This window comes from Artemia sp. Qi Xiang Cuo, chromosome 12 (assembly GCF_049724085.1).
Source record: "Artemia sp. Qi Xiang Cuo chromosome 12, ASM4972408v1, whole genome shotgun sequence".
NCBI lineage: Eukaryota > Metazoa > Arthropoda > Branchiopoda > Anostraca > Artemiidae > Artemia > Artemia sp. Qi Xiang Cuo.
Window position 1 is genome coordinate 2117778 of NC_142805.1, and position 13007 is coordinate 2130784.

General features: G+C 32.7%; 1 protein-coding gene across 1 annotated transcript in view; it reads right to left on the minus strand.

The window, feature by feature from the left end:
• The window catches only part of LOC148945657 (uncharacterized), a 149429-nt gene that overhangs the window by 106782 nt on the left and 29640 nt on the right, over positions 1 to 13007 (minus strand). Inside the window, exon 5 of the mRNA XM_089097859.1 lies at positions 8633 to 8698. Within this exon, the coding sequence (XP_088953985.1) occupies positions 8633 to 8698 (66 nt within the window). The remainder of the gene's footprint in view (positions 1 to 8632; positions 8699 to 13007) is intronic.

Consider the following 13007-nt stretch of genomic DNA (forward strand, 5'->3'; position numbering starts at 1 on the left):
ATATTATTAGTGATCTGTTTCAGGGCACCTTTTTTGGCATCATTCAGAGAATATGCATAACATGGGGATTTGAGATGCTTGTTGGACATACAAGTTCTTTTGATAGTTAATGAAACTTGTTTCGATCTCCAAAAAATTGTAATGTCTACAATCGAGTAGGTATCCTTTTTTGTAATGTAATGGTCCTGACACAACTGTTTACCATTACCGCGGCTTTGCATATGACTTGGGTAACCACGTTCTCATCCAGGATCCCATGTCCCCATCCAGGGCCCCAAGTCCCCCTCCTGAATTCAAAGGCACCCAATATTGTTTTCTTGATTTTTATGGATTTTGTCCAGATTTTAATAGAAGGGGTCTTAATTTTACATTTTGGTCTTTATTTCGTCAATTCGTCGGGATTTATATGTATTCATCATACTTTCTTAGAGGTTGGCCATAATTTCTACAGTTTGGTCTTAATTGCCATTGCTTGGTCTAGATTTCTAAGATTTGGTCTAGATTCCTAGGGCTGACCCTGATTGTTATGAAAAAATCAGGGTCAACCCTAGATATCCCGACGAAACCAAAGACATCAAGACAAAACTGTAGAAATGAAGCCCGGTCCCTAGAAGTGAAGAAAACTCCCATAGAAATAATAGCCGATATAAATAAATCCAGAAAAATTCATTGAAATCATAAGCAATGGGTAGAAATTCACCCTGATTCATAAAATCAGTCCTAAGAGTCCAGACCAAACCACAGACATGAAAGCAAAGACTGTAGAAATCATGACTGGTACATAGAAATCCAGTAAAATCTCATAGCATTCATAACCAATACATCGAAATTCAGAGGAATTCATAGAAATCATAAACAATTTATGGAGATCCAGACAAATTAAAAAAAATCAGGGGTAACACTAGAAATCTAGATCCAATCATAGAAATCAAGGCCAAACTATACAAATCATGGTCAACCTCTAAAACATCAATACCAAAACATAGAAATCCAGACAAACTCATAAAAATCAAGATCAAACTATAGAAATTAGGGTCATCTTCTTGAAATCTGGACAAGTTCATAAGGATCAACACCAAAATGTAGAAATCAGGGGCAACCCTAGATATACAGACCAAACTATAGAAATCAATACCAAACCATAGAAATCTATACCAAACTGTGGAAGTCATGGTCAACCTATAAAAAATCATGACCAATTCATAGAAATCCTAATGAATCCATAAAAAACGTAACCAATGCACAGAAATCTGGAAGAGCTCACTGAAATCATAAGCAGTACATAGAAATCCACACAAATTCATAAAAATCAGGGCCAACCCTAAAAATCCCGACCAAACCAAAAATACAAATGACTAAACTTTAGAAATCATGACAGGTCCATAGAAATCCAGGAAAATTGCATAGAAATCATAACTAATGCATAGAAATTCAGGAAGATTCATGTAAATCATTACCAATGCATGGAAATCCAGACGAATTCATAAAAATAAGGGCCAGCCTTAAAAATCTAGACCAAACCATAGAAATCAAGACAATACCATGGAAATCGAGACTAAACTGTAAAATCATGGCCAACCTCTAAAAATAATGAACAAGACATACAAAACCAAACGAACTCATAAAAAACATGACCAAACTATAGGAATTAAGGTCATCCTCTTAAAATCCAGACATATAAATGAAAATTAAGTTCCACCTTAAATTTTTTTCAAATTGTCTTCTGTTTTTTGTTTCACCTTAAAAGTTTTTTTTTCAAATTGTCTTCTGTTTAGTTACGGCTCACCTTAAAAAAAATTTTAAGCGTCTTCTGTTTTGTTTCTTTCACCTTAAGTTTTTTTTCAGTCTTACGTTAAGTTAGCTTTCACCTTAGATTTTTTTTCAAAATGTCTTCTAATTTGTTAGGTTTCACCTTAAAGTTTATTTTTCAGAATTCTGGCTTGTTAGGTTTCACCCTAAAAGTTCTTTTTCGAAGTATCGTCTGGTTTGTTAAGTTCCACCTTAAATTTTTTTTTTAAAATTGTCTTCTGTTTTTTGTTTCACCTTAAAAAAAAAAATTTCAAGTTGTCTTCTGTTTAGTTACTTTTCACCTTAAAATTTTTTTTAAGCGTCTTCTGTTTTGTTTCTTTTCACCTTAAGTTTTTTCAGTGTTACGTTAAGTTAGCTTTCACCTTAATTTTTTTTTTTCAAAGTGTATTCTGTTTTGTTACGTTCCAACTTGAAAGATGTTTTTTAACTGTGTTCTGTTACGTTTCACCTTAAAAGTTTTTTCAGCGCTGTTTTGTTATGTTTCACCTTAAAAGTTTTTTCTTCAAAGTATCTTTTTTGTTACGTTTCATCTTAAAAGTTTTTTTCAGTGTCTTCTGTTTTGTTAGGTTTTACGTTATATATTCTTTCTTTCAGTCTTCTGTTGCGTTAGGTTTCACCTTAAAAGTTATGTTTCAAAGTGTCTCTTTTGTTTATGTTTCAAAAAGTCTCTTTTGTTTAGTTTAACCTTAAAAGATTTTTTTAGTATCATCTGCTTTGTTACGTTTCACCTTAAGAGTTTTTTTCAAAGTCTTCCTTTGTTATGTTTTACCTTAAAAGTTATTTTTAAAAGTATTTCAGTTTTGTTACCTTTCACCTTAAAAAAATTTTAAGTGTTTTCTGTTTTCCTAGGTTTCACCTTAAAGTGTTTTTTTAGTGTCTTCTGGTTTGTTATTTTTCACCTTAACAGTTTTTTTCAATGTCTTCTGTTTTGTTACGTTTCACCTTAAAAGTTTTTTTCAGAGTGTCTTCTGTTTTGTTGTGTTTCATCTTAAAAGTTTTTTTCAAAGTGTCTTTTTTTTACTTTTCACCTAAACTGTTGTTTCAAAGTGTATTTTGTTTTGTGACGTTTCACCTTAAAAGTTCCAGATTAATTCATAGAAATCATAAGCATTGCATATAAATCCACACATATTCTTACAAAATCATGATCAACCCTAGAAATCCAGACCAAACCAAAGACATTAAGACAAAACTGTAAAAATCAAGACCGGTCTATAGAAATTATGAAAAATCCCATAGAAAACATAGCCAATACAAAGAAATCCGGAAAAATTCATTGAAATCGTAAGCAATGCATCGAAATCTACACTTATTCATAAAAATCAGGGTCAATCCTAAAAATCTAGACCAAACCACAGACATCAAAGTAAAGACTTTAGAAATCATGACCGGTCCATAGAAATCCACTAAATATCATAGAAATTATAACCAATGCATTAAAATCAAACGAATTCATAGAAATCATAACCAATGTATAGAAATCCAGACAAATTTAAAAAAATCAGGTGTAACACTAGAAATCCAGATCAAACCATAGAAATCAAGACCAAACTGTATAAATCATGGTAAACCTCTAAAAAATCAAGACCAATACATAGAAATCCAAAAGAACTCGTAAAAATCAAAATCAAACTGTAGAAATTAGGGTCGTCCTCTGGAAATCTGGGAAAATTCATAGAAAATCAAGAAAAAAGTATAGAAATCAAGGATCAGGGCCAACCCTAAAAATCCAGACCAAACCATAGAAATCAAGACAATACCATGGAAATCGAGACTAAACTGTAAAATCATGGCCAACCTCTGAACAAATCATAACCAATACATAGAAATCCTGACGAATTCATTAAAATCAAGACCAAACTAGAAATTAAGGTCATCCTCTTAAAATCTGGACATATACATAAAAACTATGACCAAACTGTAGAAATCAGAGCCAACCCTAGAAATCCTGACCAAACCATAGAAATCAAGACCAAACTGTAAAAATCATGCCCTACTTCTAAAAAAATCCTGACCAATACATAAAAATCCCAACAAAGTAATAAAAATCATAACCAATACACAGAAGAATCCCATAAAAATCATAAGCAATGTATAGAAATTCATACAAATTCATTAAAATCAGGATGAACCCTAAAAATCAAGACCAAACCAAAGACGTCAAGACACGACTATAGAAATAATTACAGGTCTATACAAATCCATAAAAATCCCATAGAAATCATAACCAATGCGTAGCAATTCAGGAGAATTCACAGAAATAATAACCAATGCATAGAAATCAAGACGAATTTATAAAAATCAGGCCCAACCCCAAAACTGCAGACCAAATCATAGAAATCCAGACCATGTCATAGAAGCCATGACCAAACTGTGGAAATCATGGCCAACCTCTTAGAAATCATGACCGATATATGAAAATCCCCACAAATTTATAAGAAATCAAAAACAAACCGTAGAAATTAAGGCTATCTTATTGAAATCCGGAAAAATTCATAAAAATCAAAACCAAACTGTACAAATCAGGGATAACCCTAGAAATCCAGACCAAACCATAAGATCAAGAACAAACCATAGAAATTAAAAACAAACTGTAGAAATCGAGGCCAACTTCTTAAAAATCATGACCAACCCACAGAAATCAAGACGAATTCATAAAAATCGTAAACAATACATAGAAATCCGGAAGAATTAAGAGAAATCATAAGCAATTCATTGAAACCCACACAAATTCATAAGAAATCAGGGTAAACCCTAAGAAATCCAGATCAAACCAGAGACATCAAGACAAAACTGTAGAAAACATAGGCCGTTCAGAGAAATTCCGATAAAAATCCCATAGAAATCATAATCAATGCAAGAAATTCAGGGAAGCTCATAGAAATTATTACCAATGCATAGAAATCCAGACGGAATTCATATAAATCAGGGCCAACGGTAGAATTATAGACCAAACCATAAAAATCTAGACCAAACCATAGAAATCAAGACCAAACTGCAGACTTCATGGCCAACCTTTTAAAAATTATGACCAATACATAGAAATCCCGACGAATTCATGACATCAAAACCAAAATGTAGAAATTAAGGCCCTCCTCTTAAAATTGGGATAATACATAAAAATCAAGAAAAGACATTGGGTGGGGTATTGGGGTCCTGTAGCAGGATTTGGGGCCCTGGAGGGAGAATTGGGATCCTGAATGGGAATGTGGTGACCCAAACTCATGCACAAAGCCCCGGTAGTGGAAAACCAATGTTTCAGGACCATTCCATTACAAAAACGGTACCTAGTCGGTTGTAGTCATTACAATTTTCTGAAGATTGGAACAAGTTTAATTAACCATCAAAAGAAAATGTATGTATTCTCGTAATGTATTTATTCTCGGAATGATGCCAAAAAGGGCTGCTGGAAATAGATCACTGATAATATTTATCATATATACAATTGAGAAATCGATTGCGCAAATGACTTGTTAGGATGTAGTGACACTTAACATGAGTTGACCAACGTCCCGGAAACAAGACATTGAATATATTTGACTATATTTCTAAAATAATAATTTCATTAATGGCTTGCTGGCTCAGTCGAGTAACATATCTTTCTTTTACTATAGGAGATCATGGGTCGCACGTTCGATTCATGCCTCAGACATAAATTGCATAAAATCAATGGAAAACTGCTTAGAGGCTAAAAAATGTATCGATAGAAAAGAAAATATGACACCATCTGCATATATAGTTAACTATATCGTTATCTGTGACATTGACTACGAAGTCGACAGGATTAGAGGAATCACCGTGAAACCTTTTTCTTGATAAAAATGATACCCTGTTGGTTGTAGTCATAATCAATTATCAATAATCAATAATTCACTTGATATCATTAAAGTGCGAAAAGCTCTCTACCAATTGTATATTAAGAACCATAGCGAAACTACGTTTATTAGATATCTTGTCACCTCAAATTCGCTTCAAATATTGAATGAAATACTTGACAAACGAAACAGGAATTCTTCTATCAAAGACCACGTGAGCAATAGGCTCGTTCTGATTGTTGGCACAGTTATTGAATAATTCCTTATCGCAGAACTTGAGATAAGAATGTTTTCTTGAAACAATTTCCTATAAGCCCCGTTAAAGTAGTTGCTTTCCTTTCGTCGAGAAAAAAATTGTTTCCAAGGAAATGATAGATCTCGTATAGTATGTGTGTCGTTAAAGGCATAGACAGGATATGAGGGATTGGTAACTCCAATATGGCTGCACTTTTATTGTATAGGGCTGTGCTCGTATGGTGGGGTACGAATATCCTTGTAATATGGGATATGGGCTGTCGTAGAAATGTAGAATATGGGCTGTCGTAGGAATGTGGGGTATAGTTTTAGCCCTAATGTGGGGTACGTCTATTGTCGGAGTATGGGCAGGTCTATCTTCGGAGTTATTAACCTAATACTACTCTCGAGCGTACATAGCACTCTTACATTATGAACAAAACTTGCCCCGTAAGGAGATGAAAATGTATTAAAAACGCGCAAAATTTCTTAGTGACAGTGAAAAATAGAAACAAATTTTTAATACAAAAATGATAATAGAAGTCTGAATATTTCGGCCTCACATCCGGAAACCTCTATCAACGGAAAAAAAAACTAGCCTAAACTAACATATAAAGAAAAAACAACAGACACTATACAAAAAAAAGGAAAGGATAACTCACACCTAAACAAAATATAATGCGGTAAATATTTTCCTTTTTTTTATTTATAAAGGCTCTTGGATATGAAGCCGAAATTGTTAGACTCTTATTATTATTTTTGTATAAAAATTTTTGTTCACTGTCTAATTAAAAAATTTTACCCGTTTTTAAGACGGTTTCGTTCAAAATAAAATTGGAAAATCAGTGTTGTCTAAAAAATTATTCCCTAAAGGTTACACAACGTGAGGTAAATTCTAAGTTATTTCTAGTGGTAAAGGTTCTACCGTGTAGTTTTAAAGAACCCAAAAACATAAGTTAGTGGCAATCTAATTCGACCTTTTGAGCCAACTGGGGAACAAATTTTTTCACTGGAATTCCAGTATAGCTTTTGAATTTTTGTTTCATGGCTCGGGACGAATTCAACCATCGAATCATTCATGCAAACTTGGATTATTCTATGCAGTATAGTTAATAGATCTATTTAAGGGTTTGTTTGGCTAAATTATTGGTTCTTTAACAATACTTTTTGTCAATACGTAATTATGTAATTAAAATTTTATCAATTAAACTTAAGATTTAATTATTTAGTATTTTCTTAAATATTCGTATTTTCTTAATATTAATATTTAATTAAAGCCATGTAGCAAGCCAAAAAAAGAATGGACAGCAGGTTTACATACCCTTAAATTCCTTAGTGAAATTTGGCCATCAATTTTACAAAAACAACCGTTAAATTCATTTTAGCCATAGTCCGAAGTAGTTATACTTATGCTTGGAGTGTGATTGCCATACAGACGTCATTATCTACCTTATAAAAAGCTACTGTTTTTCGGGGGTTTTGATGTATTCTTTGGTTTAGAACAGTTTTTTATGTGATTTCAGGCTCTGGAGCGTAGTTAAGGAATTAATAGGTTTCAGAATAAAAAAGTCATAGTTCATGTTATAAACTATGGTCATAGTCTGAACTATGAACTCAGTTTATAACTGAGTTCATAGTTCAGTTATAAACTGCGGGAAACTTACAATATCTCGTAGATGTTAACTATGGTTACAATTTGATCCTTTGACAACACGTTATAGTCTATTCATGCTGGTTTTTTTTTTTTTTTTTTTTTTTTTTTTTTTTTTTCTCATATATAAGAACAGTAAAACTTTTTTTGGTTTCTACAAGATTTTAAAAAGTTATTTTGTTTCTTTGAAACTTATAAAAAATTATTTCAACGACATAATGACGAGGTTTCATAAAAGAGATCTATTTTTTCTGGCTAAACAGAGTAAATGAATCCGACAAGTAACAAATCTAGATAGACAAGGGAATATAATTTTTTGAGAGACAAATGACCTGATTAGTTTCTTTGTGAGCCAACGATCTAAAACTATTTAAAATTGTATACCTAAAAAACTATTAAAATACTATTAAAATCGCATACCAAATCTGCACCCCCTGCTCCTCCTATAGAATAAATTTATATATTTTTTTTTGTACAGTAAATCATTTTTAGCTTTCGTGAAGGATTTTTTTAGAGGTTACTTTTGCTTTTATAGTGCAAATCACTTTTTTGCAAATCACGTTACTTCAAAATTAAACGGTGAGAATAGACACTCTCTTATTGACGGTTGCCCTTATTAGTAAACTTTGATTAGCAATGAGATATTATTTTCTCTTTGTCTTGTTGTTGATGTTGTAACAAATAAACACCTACTGGTTTGAAATATATATATATATATAAAATATATATATATATATATATATATATATATATATATATATATAATATATATATATATATATATATATATATATATATATATATATATATATATATATATATATATATATATATATATATATATATATATATATATATATATATATATATATATATATATATATATATATATATATATATATATATATATATATATATATATATATATATATATATATATATATATATATATATATTCTTTGATGACCTTAGGATGATAATATATAAATAGCGACAAGTACGATTGGAAAAGCCATGAAATAAAAATTTGAAAATTTTCTGAGAATTTTTGACCCGATATTACCCACCGAGGTGGCGTCAAGATCGAATTCGAGTTGGTTAAATTCTAGCTACGGCTTCTTACCTGGCTCAGGAGTGACTGACCCATCCAATGAATGCTGACTGTTTTGTCGTAGTATTTTTCTTAGTCCTATATAAGGGGTATAAGCAAAGGTTAGACGGGGTTATAGTTTGGAAAAATGATAAAGTAATGGAAAACAAGGTATAAAATTTCTGAACACTGTAGTAAAACATGCATTGATATTCAGATACTGGCTAAAGCAATAATTCACAATATTGAATAGGTCTTAGATTTGTAAATTTATATGCTCATTTGCAAAATAATAATACTAAAAGACTCCTTTTAGACAGCCCATTTACCATTTTTTCCTGTCCTTATCTTCACTATTTCACTCTTTATAGATAATTAGAAGCACGGAGTAAGGGTACCCTTATGAGGGTAGGGGACCTCACTATTCCTCTTGAAGACTTTAAAATATGTGCCAAATTGTGTAATCTTTTGGTCAAATTCTACAGTTTTCTATCAACGAAAATTCTTTTTCCAAGATTCTGCTCCCCAAGAAGGATTTTGGACACCCCTACCACCATGAAAAACATAATTGATCGCATTTTTTTGGAGAAGGATCGAGAAGAACCGAAAAATTTTACAATATTGTCTTATTATAATATTGTCAATATCGAAAAAAATTGACAATATTGTCTTATTAATACAATGCACGGTTTGAAATACTTTGATTCCATAGGCTTCAGGAGCTCTATTATCTTGCAGAATGATCCATCTTCAAAAATAGTACCTATCTCCTCTGCAGCTCAGATCTGGCTCCTGTCAACCTGTCTTGTTCACCCACATCAAAAAGACTTAAACCTACGTGGTTTCAGGACATCAGATATAGGTCAAGTGGTTTCAAGGGGATAGATTAACGTAAAAAACTTTATTCTCTCAGTGGTTAGGGTATATAAGAAGACTAGAAAAGTAATGGCATCGGTCATTTACATAAGAGGCCCATATTTAGAAAATTGTTGGCTTCCTTTATCTTAAATGGTTTTTTTCTGAATTTACTCCAATGGGTATTAGACAAAACAGATAAATTGCCTGCCTTCGTTCTCCTGATAAATCCCACCCTCCTTCAACTTACGCATGTAGCTTTTCTCGGTGAAAGTATAGGTAGATCATTCGAAGGCAACGGTCAGAGAGGTAATGGATTACTTAGCAATAATTTACTTCAGGAGAACAATAGGGAAAGATAAAAGTCCAGAATGAGATATTCACAATTCAGGACTTGCCATTCACAGTCCAAATATATTAAACCCTTGAAGCTTAAAATTTAAAAAGAAGATTCATAAGAACATATCATTAATCTTCAATTCTAATCCACTCACTTTCGTATGCCTTTGCATAATCCTCCTTATCTTCTCTCTCACAATTGTTTTTGACAGACTTTGCATTCATATTTTCGTTTGTTAATGTTATCTCTTACTGTAATTAAATAAAAAAAACAAGTTTTTTAAACTGAAAGTAAGGAGCGACATTAAAACTTAAAACGAACAGAAATTATTCCGTATATGAAAGGGGCTGTCCCCTCCTCAATGCCTCGCTCTTTATGCTAAAGTTTTTTATTGTTTTAAAAAATAAAGTTGTGAAACAGAGTCAATCTTTGGCGTAAAGAGCAAGGCGTTGAGGAGGGGACAGCCCCTTTCATATACGAAATAATTTCTCTTCGTTTTAAGTTTTAATGTCGCTCCTTACTTTCAGTTTCAAAAACTTGTTTTTTTTATTTAATTTCTCATCGTTTTTTAGTTAATGCAGCTTTTATTTGTATAAAAATTTTACTTTCCTTTTGCTAAATGGATGTCTTTACAAATTAACTTACGTAACTAACTTCTATATTCGTATATTTTTCTTCTGGCAAAAAATACAGTTGCAGATTTTTGCAGATATGAGCTTGAAACCTATGTAATAGGGTTTTCTGATACGCTGAATCTGACGGTGTGATTGTCATTAAAATTATTTCACTTGTAGGGGATGTTTCCCCCCTCTTTAAAAAATCGAGTAAATTTTCTCAGGCTCGTAGCCTTTGATGAGTAATACTAAACTTCATAAAATTTATATATTTAGGATCAGCATTATAAACACATTCTTTTGATACATTTATTGACATCAAAATTGCGTTTTTAAAAGTTTCGATTACTATTGAGCCGTATCGCTTGTTTTTTTATTGTTTTTTTATTACGTATATGTTATTACTTATATGAAGGGGTTCTCCCCTTAGTCAATACCACGCTCTTTACGTTAAAAGTTAAAAAAATTTTGATTCAGAAACCCCTGAATCACAAAGGCCGTTTAATTAGAATAGATAGCTCTTTTGAAAGCACTAAAAAAAAACTGTAGCGTAAAGAGCGAGGTACTGACTTGGGGGAGAACCCCCTCACATACGTTATAATTTCTGTTCGTTTTAAGTTCTAATATTCCTTCTTACATTTCAGTTGAAAAAACTTGTTTTTTTTTATTTAATTTCTGATCGTTTCTTAAATAATGCTTGGAAATCCGGCGCCCCCTTCACAGAAATGTCCCTTTCCCCAATGAAAAATCCTCTACGGAAATATTCTCCAGAGTAAACCCCTCATCTAGCCCCCACCCCGCCAGAAAAAATCCTTCCTGAAAATGGTTTTATAATTACCAATAACCAATAAATAAAGCTGGCAAGTCCGGCGCCCCCTTCATGGCAAATTCAATTCCCCCATGAAAACTTCCTTCATGAACAGATCCGCCAACATAACCACCGACCCCCCCTTCCCTCCCACTACCATAAAAAAATCTCCTGAAAACTTCTGTATACTTCCCAATAACCAATTCTATATGTTAACATTGGGTGAAGTTCATAACTTTTAGCCCTTCCCCTGGGAACTTCGTGGGATCAAGTCATCCTAAAAGACATATTTATCATATTTTCAACTATGCTGAACAAAATGGCTATCTCAAAATTTTGATCGGGTGACTTTGGGAAAACAATAAGCGTGGGAGGGGGCCTAGTTGCCCTCCATTTTTTTTCGTCACTTAAAAAGTGCACTAGAAATTTTAATTTCCGTTCCAATGAGCCCTCCCACGATATTCTAGGACCACTGGGTCGATACGATCACCCCTGGGAAAAAAAAAAAAAAAAAAAAAAAAAACAAACAAATAAACACGCATCCGTGATCTTTCTTCTGGCAAAAAACGGAAAATTCCACATTTTTGTAGATAGGAGCTTGAAACCTCTACAGTAGGGTTCTCTGATACGCTGATTATAATGGTGTGATTTTCATTAAGGTTCTATAACTTTTAGGGGGTCTTTCCCCCTTTTTTTGAAAATCAGCCAAATTTTCTCAGGCGCTTAACTTTTGATGGGTAGCACTAAACTTGATGAAAGTTATATATTTGAAATCAGCATCGAAATCTGACTCTTTTGATATATCTATTGGTATCAATAACCCGTTTTCTAGAGTTTCGGTTACCATTGAGCCGGGTCGCTCCTTACTTACAGTTCGTTACCACGAACTGTTTGATTACACTTAATGCCTTAAATATTTTGTCGAGTACATTGCGAACCTCTCCTTCTCTTCATGCTGAAAATTGTTCTGATACGTTTCCATTTCCAGTTAATTAAGCACTTACAAACATTTACCTTTACTTCAAAAAGAAATTTCTTCCTTCAGGTTAAGAGTTTTGCTGAATTCTTTCTACATGTCTCCTTTTCTTCTCTCTGAAACGTGTTCTGGACAGTTTTTCTTTGCGCTGAAGTATTCTTCTGCAATATTTACCTTGACTTTGAAACCCCTCACATTCACTGGCTTAAGTGAACACTTGAAAATTGTTCTGGTAAATTTCTCTTTGCGGTTAATAGCTCACTTCCAAGCATTTACCTTTGCTTCACCTCCTTCTTCTTTCTTTGCTCGCAAAGAAAGAAGAGTAAGGAGGTGTAAAGCCATATAATATAAATGGCTTCATTCTTCTTCTTCTTCTTTAATTGACTCCCTCGTCTAAGCCTCCTTGTCGCATCTCTGAAAATCATTATATCAGACTTGTCTTCGTGCTTTTGGACTCATTTGGGAATATTCACATACACGTTTGATGTACTCACTTTAATCATGCTATGGGCTTTGATGGATTATTGGCATAAGCCCTCCGTGTCTTCTGTCTTAAAGTTTTTCTGCATGGTTTGTATTTTTACTCAAATACTCGTTTGCAGATTTTCAGCTTCAATTCAAATCCCCTCTTTTCTGTTTAGTTAAGTGTTTTACTGAATTCTTTGCTGCATCTCCATGTCTTCTCTCTAGAAATCGTTTTTATTAGTTGGTCTTCTCATTCAAGAGCTAATTTGTTAATATTAGTCTTCACTTTAATTACGGTCACTTTCATTGAATGATGTGCTCTGCTCAGTCCTTTCTCTCTTCTTTGAAAA